Source organism: Podarcis muralis, chromosome 14, assembly GCF_964188315.1.
Source record: "Podarcis muralis chromosome 14, rPodMur119.hap1.1, whole genome shotgun sequence".
NCBI classification, from domain to species: Eukaryota; Metazoa; Chordata; class Lepidosauria; order Squamata; family Lacertidae; genus Podarcis; species Podarcis muralis.
In genome coordinates, this window is record NC_135668.1 from 2,957,994 (window position 1) to 2,963,993 (window position 6,000).

A 6,000-nucleotide genomic window follows, 5' to 3' on the forward strand; every position below is an offset into this window, starting at 1 on the left:
CGACTCCCTAAAAAGCCTTCTGCCTGGTTCAATGTAACCTCACTTCTCACTTCAGAGCTGGATCTCAGTGTCCAGGCTGAAGTTCATTTAACGAACAGCTAAATTTAAAAATAAGTAAGAAATACAAGATACAAGCAATGTTATACTCAAATTGTTGTACTTTGAAGGCAATTTAAAGTAGCTCCAGGGTTGATATTTTTTGTCTTGCTAGAGTTTGTGCCTTTAGCACTTAACAGGTGCAGATATTATTCAACTTCAAGATACAGTGATATAAAATTGTGTACCTGTTGAGCTATTAACAGCAAGTAGTTGCTAATCCCTATAAACATATTAGCCATTCCTCCAAGTTATGAACTGGACATTTAAAAGCAGGGATAGTCTGAGGAGAGCCAGACAACTCTATTTCTTGTTGTAACACTGAAATACAAATTTTGCCAAGTATATAAGAAGGCCACATATTTAAACTAGTTGCCAAATAATGGGGAAAGGGAAGTATGCAAAGAGGCATTATACACAAAAAGAGGTGACAAAGAATCATAGAAGTGTAGAGCTGCAAGGTACCCCCAGGGTCATCCAGTCCAACCCCCTGCAATGCAGGAATCTCAGCTAAAGCATCCATGACAGATGGCCATCCAACCTCTGCTTAAAAACTTCCAAGGAAGGAGAGTCCACAACCTCCCTCGGGAATCTGTCAAACAGCTCTTAACTAACAGAATTTCCCCCCATAGATTTAGTTGGAATCTCCTTTCTTGCAACTTTAAGCCATTGGTTTGGGCCCTACCCTCCAGAGCAGAAGAAAACAAGCTTGTTCCCACTTCCATGTGACAGCCCTTGAGATATCTGAAGATGGCTATTGTATCTCCTCCCAGTCTCCTCTTTTCCAGGCTAAACACACCCAGCTCCTTCAAGCTCTCCTTGTATCACTTAGTTTCCAGACCCTTGATTATCTTGGTCACCCTCCTCTGCACATGTTTGAGGTTGTCAATATCCTTCTTAAATTGTGGTGCCCGGAATTGGACATAGTAGTCCAGGTGTGGTCTGACCAAGGCAGAATAGAGTGGTACTATTACTTACCTTGTTCTGGACACAATAATTCTGTTTATGCAGTCTAGAACAGCATTAGCTTTTTTGCTGCTGCATCACACTGCAGTCCACCAAGACCCCTAGATACTTTTCACATGTACTACTAGCAAGACAGGTGTCTCCCATCTTATATTTGTGCAGCTGGTTCTTCCTGCCCAAGAGCTGAACCTGACATTTGTTCCTATTGAAATTTATTTTGTTAGTGTCACCTCTCCAATCTGTTAAGGTCATTCTGAATCCTGATTCTGTCTTCTGTGGCATTAGCTCCCCCATCCCAATTTGATGTCTTATGAAAAATTGATGAACATCCCCTCAATTCCTTCATTCAAGTCATTTATAAAGATGTTGAACAACAACAGGCCCAGGACAGAACCCTGTGGCACCCCACTTGTCACTTTTTCCAGGGTGACGAGGAACCATTAATGAGTACTCTTTGGGTCTGGTCAATCAATCAGCTACAAATCCACCTAACAGTTACCTTGTTCAATCCTCATTTTAGCAGCTTCCTCACAAAAAATATCTAATAGGGGATTTTGTCAAAAGCCTTACTGAAATCAAGATACAATATTTCCACAGCATTTCCCTGATCCACCAAGCTTGTAATTCCATCAAAAAAAGAAATGAGATTCATCTAACATGACTTGTTTTTGAGAAACTCATGCTGGGTTTTAGTAATTAAAGCCTCCTTTTCTATGTGCTCACAGATTGTTGAATTATCGGTTCTAGGACCTTTCCTGGAATCGATGTCAAGCTCACTAGTCAATAGTTACTGGGTTTCCCTCCGCCCTTTTGAAGATAGGAACACCACCTCCAGTCTGCAGGGACATCACTTCTTTCCCAAGAATTCTCAAAGATTAAAGTGTGTTCATTCTGAGCTTCAGTCTGCCTGACCTTCACCCTGCAACTGTTGGCTCCTTGTCAGTGCCCAAAATTAGCCAGACACCAGGTGCATTTTGCACCTGGCTATCGACCATTTGCAACCAAGTGAAGATGCCTGGGTGCCAGGATGGCACCTGACATCTCTACCATCTGGTGGTGCATGTCTAGGGATCATTGGATCTTTACTGTTTTCACACCATATCCTGTAGAATTCTATCCGTTATATTTTACATGCACAATCAGAATGAATTTCATGAACCAAAATGCTTTTTCTGTAAAGCCTGAGCAAGAGCAGTGTTGTAGCTTGTCTTCACTTACCCCACGGCCCTGCTCAAAGTCGTGAAGAATATTATTACATTGTGAATGGGATTGTCACCATTAAGAAAAAGAGGTGGGAATATATGTGGACTGTCCCTGGATAAAGTGATTTTTCTTCTTTCAGTTCTCAAAGTTCTTAACCTAGTTCAAGGTTGTCACCTGAAATAGCCAGATGTTTAACTGATAACCAAGCACAGCCAGTGCATTATTTGAAAAACAAGACTTTAGAGCCGTCCTGCTCAAAAATTGCAACTAGACATTCCATTTTGGCGACTGTAACCTTGGTTTAAGGAGCCATTTGGCTGCTGTCCCATTTCACTAACTACGGGAGAAAATTGGAGCTTTACAGAAAAGAAAGAAGTTAGTTGTGACTTTTAAAGAATGTGTTATACTGCCACTTTCATGGGGATGATACAGAACCAACAATCCTATTTTTCTTCCAAATTTGGCATGATTTTAGTACTGTATTGCTTGAATTAAGAGTTTTCCATCAAGCTCTGTATATATTTCAGAAACATTGTATTTAAAATTATTAGCACAATTGTTCTTAGAATCTCCACAGCCCACTTTCTGGGAAAGTGGGACTGTGATACAGTGGTACTTCGGTTTAAGAACAGTCCAGTTTAAGAACAATTTGGTTTACGAACTCTGCAAAACCGCAAATAGTGTCTTGGTTTGTGAACTTTACCTCTGTCTAAGAACGGAATCCAAACGGTGGAAGGGCACCGGCGGCGGGAGGCCTCATCAGGGAAAGCGTGCCTTGGTTTAAGAATGGTTTCAGTTTAAGAACGGACTTCTGGAACGGATTAAGTTTGTAAACCGAGGTACCACTGTACTTTGATCCTTCAGGCTATTAACAAACAAGCCCACACAGACTGAACACAATGGAGCTTGCTTCTGAGGAAACAGTAAAACAAACTGCATGCCTCACACACGGCCATTCTATGCATGCCTATGCAGACTCAAACCCCAATGGGGCTTATTCCAAGAAGAGGTATGTGTAGGATAGCATTCTTTACCAGAAAGCAATCCTAAACACGTTAACGCAAAAGTCAATCCCACAAGACTGTAAGCTGGTTTCCTAGACACACTTTCCTCAAAAGTTAAGTTGCACTAAGGGAAAGGAGGGAAGTGGGCTCTTTGCAAAGTAATGCATTAGGACTGCAAGGTGACAGCCCTGCTCCAGGACACGTTTCCCCAGAAATCAGCCCCATGGACTTGACTTGCTGCCAAGGAAGCTTCCATATGTGCAGCGAATGCTGCTGCACTGGAGCCTCTCCCACCTGCTACATTTCTGCAATATTAAGTTGTTTATTATTATTAAACTTGTGCATTACTCAGTGTTTCCTCAAGTCCCACCAAGCAAAGACAGGAGCGGGTGACTTCAGCTGTAAAAAAGCCAAACCAAATCATGATACCCACTGAAACAAGTCCCACTGAGCTCAGTGCGAATTGCACTTATTGTTGTTATTTATTTCCCACCCTCCACTCTAAGGTCCCAGGGCGAGGTGCGACATCGAAGCACGCGCATGCATGAATCTAGGCTTCCTATTATCATCGCTGTTATTCCTTGTATTTGCAGACGGTCCGTCATCCGCTTAGGACCCCCCCCCCCCGCAAGACACAAGGGCTGCGCTATTCTACTACGGGGCCCGGCGGAGGTGGAGGGGGCGCCCTCGCTCCTGCCCCAGACTCGCGGGGCAGCCCAGCGCGCAGCAGCAGCAGCAGCAGGCGGGCGAGGGCGGCGGCGGCGGTTCCCTCCAGCTCAAGCCGGAGCTCCGAAAGGGGCTTCCTCGCACCTCACAGCCAAAGTGACTCCGGAGGGGGAAAGAGCCGCCACCGCCCGGGCGCGCGCGCCTTACCTGAGGCAAGAGGTAGGACTTGAAGGTGGCCTTGGGGGGCTTGAGAGGAAACATGACCGCGGCGGCGACTCCCGAGCCAGGCCGACCCCGCTCCTTCTCCCTCGGAGCTCCGGGCTCGCCTCTTGGCCCCACCTCACGCCCGCGGCGGCGGTGGCGGCGGCTACTACGCCGGAGAAGCCACGCCCCCGGCGTCACGCGCTCGCGCTCCCTCCGCTGCCGTCGTCGCGTCGGCTGCCGCTGCTTGCTCCTCCCTCCCTCCTGACTCCGCCTCCGCCATCCTCACGCCGCTCTGAAGGTTACCAAGGCGGGAGTTAGAGGCTCCGGCGCCCCGCCCCGGAAGGGGAGGAGCCTCAGCCCACGGGGAAGGCCAATAGCACGAGCCAGACGTCGAGGGGCGGGGCGTGAGGGGGGAGGGAGGGCAGCCGCTTCTTCCTCTCCCACCCCGCCCTCCCTCTCGCCTCTCGTCTCCTAGCAACGCTCGTTGCGAAAGCAGGGAGGTGTCGGACGGTGGGGCGGAGGGTCAAACGCGGCCGCTCCGCCAGACCGGAGGCCTCCCCCCCCACCCCGGGCTAGGCCAGCGGCCCTTCCCCGAGGCGTTGCAGGAAGCGCCGCGAAAGGCGCTGGTAGGGCTTCCTTTTCATTTTTTAAAAAATTAAAGGCAAACATTTATTGAATAAATAATCGTGAGGTTTTTTTCCTTTTCAATCGAGGCAAGCATTGCTAAGGCACACATGCATTGAATTTAGGGTTATTTATTTTCAACTATTATAATTTTTTAGGGCCAAATAATCATAAGGGTTTTATATTTTCCATTATTTCATTTTTATAGGCAGCCATTTATTGAATTAAATGGTCGTAAAAGACATTATTTTTATTCATCAAAGAAATTGAACCTTAACAAAATGCATTAAACATTTTGAATCCATCGATGATATGTTTTATTATTCCATAATTTAAGGGGGAAATGTATCCAGAAAAGAAAGCAAGTTTCTGCCCCCTCAGTTGGGGGCAGGGCTGCCTGCCAGCTCCCCTCTAGTCCACTGCGTGGGGTTTATTTCGTAGCCTAGGAGGTCACACTCCCATCGTTTTTTGATTGCGTTGAGGGGGTTTGTTGGATTCTGGGGCAGCATTCTGTATATTGTGGATACAGTGGAACCTCAGTTTTAGAACATAATCCGTTCCGGAAGTTCGTTCAACTTCCAAAACGGTCGGAAACTGAGGATCAACAGGCTGGCTGCAAAGTCAATGGGAAAAAATGAAAAACGTGCCTCAGAAGCTGTTCAAAACTGAAGCATTCACTTCCAGGTTTTCGGAAGCATTCGGCTTCCAAACATTTGGCAGTTGAGACGTTCGAAAACCGAGGTTTGACTGTACCAGCCCCTCGCCGTGTCCCTCTGCTGTTCGGAGGAGGTTTTCGGCGGTGGTCAAGGGCCTAGTGGCAGCTGATTTAACTGCTGGGTTGTCTTAAGAAGGCGTGCAGTTGGTGGTGTGTTAGCCAGGGTATTTGGGTGTCCCCTAGTTTGTGTAAACCTGTTTAGCGTTGTGGGGATTTTCCTTTGTTTTGGAGGAATGGGTATGCTGTGATGGGGGTGTTTTTGAATATGTCTCTCTCACAGTGGACTCATCCTCTAGTCTAGAATGTATGGGATTATGTGGTGCACTTGGTTGGCAATGTAGTTCTATGCTGGGAATTCCCCATCTTCCTTCTGAGGAAATGAGGTGTAGATATTTGGAGCTTATTCTTGGCTTTTTGTGCGAGAAAATAAACGAGTGTAGTTTTTTTCTACCATCTACAGAGTTGGGTTGGGGGAATCCAGATTGGGAAAGTTTGGAATAGGTAGGTTAATTTTGGAGAGTG

General features: G+C 46.5%; 1 protein-coding gene across 2 annotated transcripts in view; it reads right to left on the reverse strand.

Annotated features, from left to right (window-relative positions):
- Positions 1-4,327, reverse strand: part of MTMR10 (myotubularin related protein 10) — a 51,444-nt gene extending 47,117 nt beyond the window's left edge. Inside the window, exon 1 of one of the 2 annotated variants that reach the window (XM_028707129.2) lies at positions 4,143-4,327. In XM_028707129.2, coding sequence (XP_028562962.1) covers positions 4,143-4,196 — 54 coding nt within the window. In that variant the 5' untranslated portion in view covers positions 4,197-4,327. The remainder of the gene's footprint in view (positions 1-4,142) is intronic. The other variant, XM_028707130.2, reaches the window with a different exon arrangement.
- Positions 4,328-6,000: the final 1,673 nt, after the last annotated feature.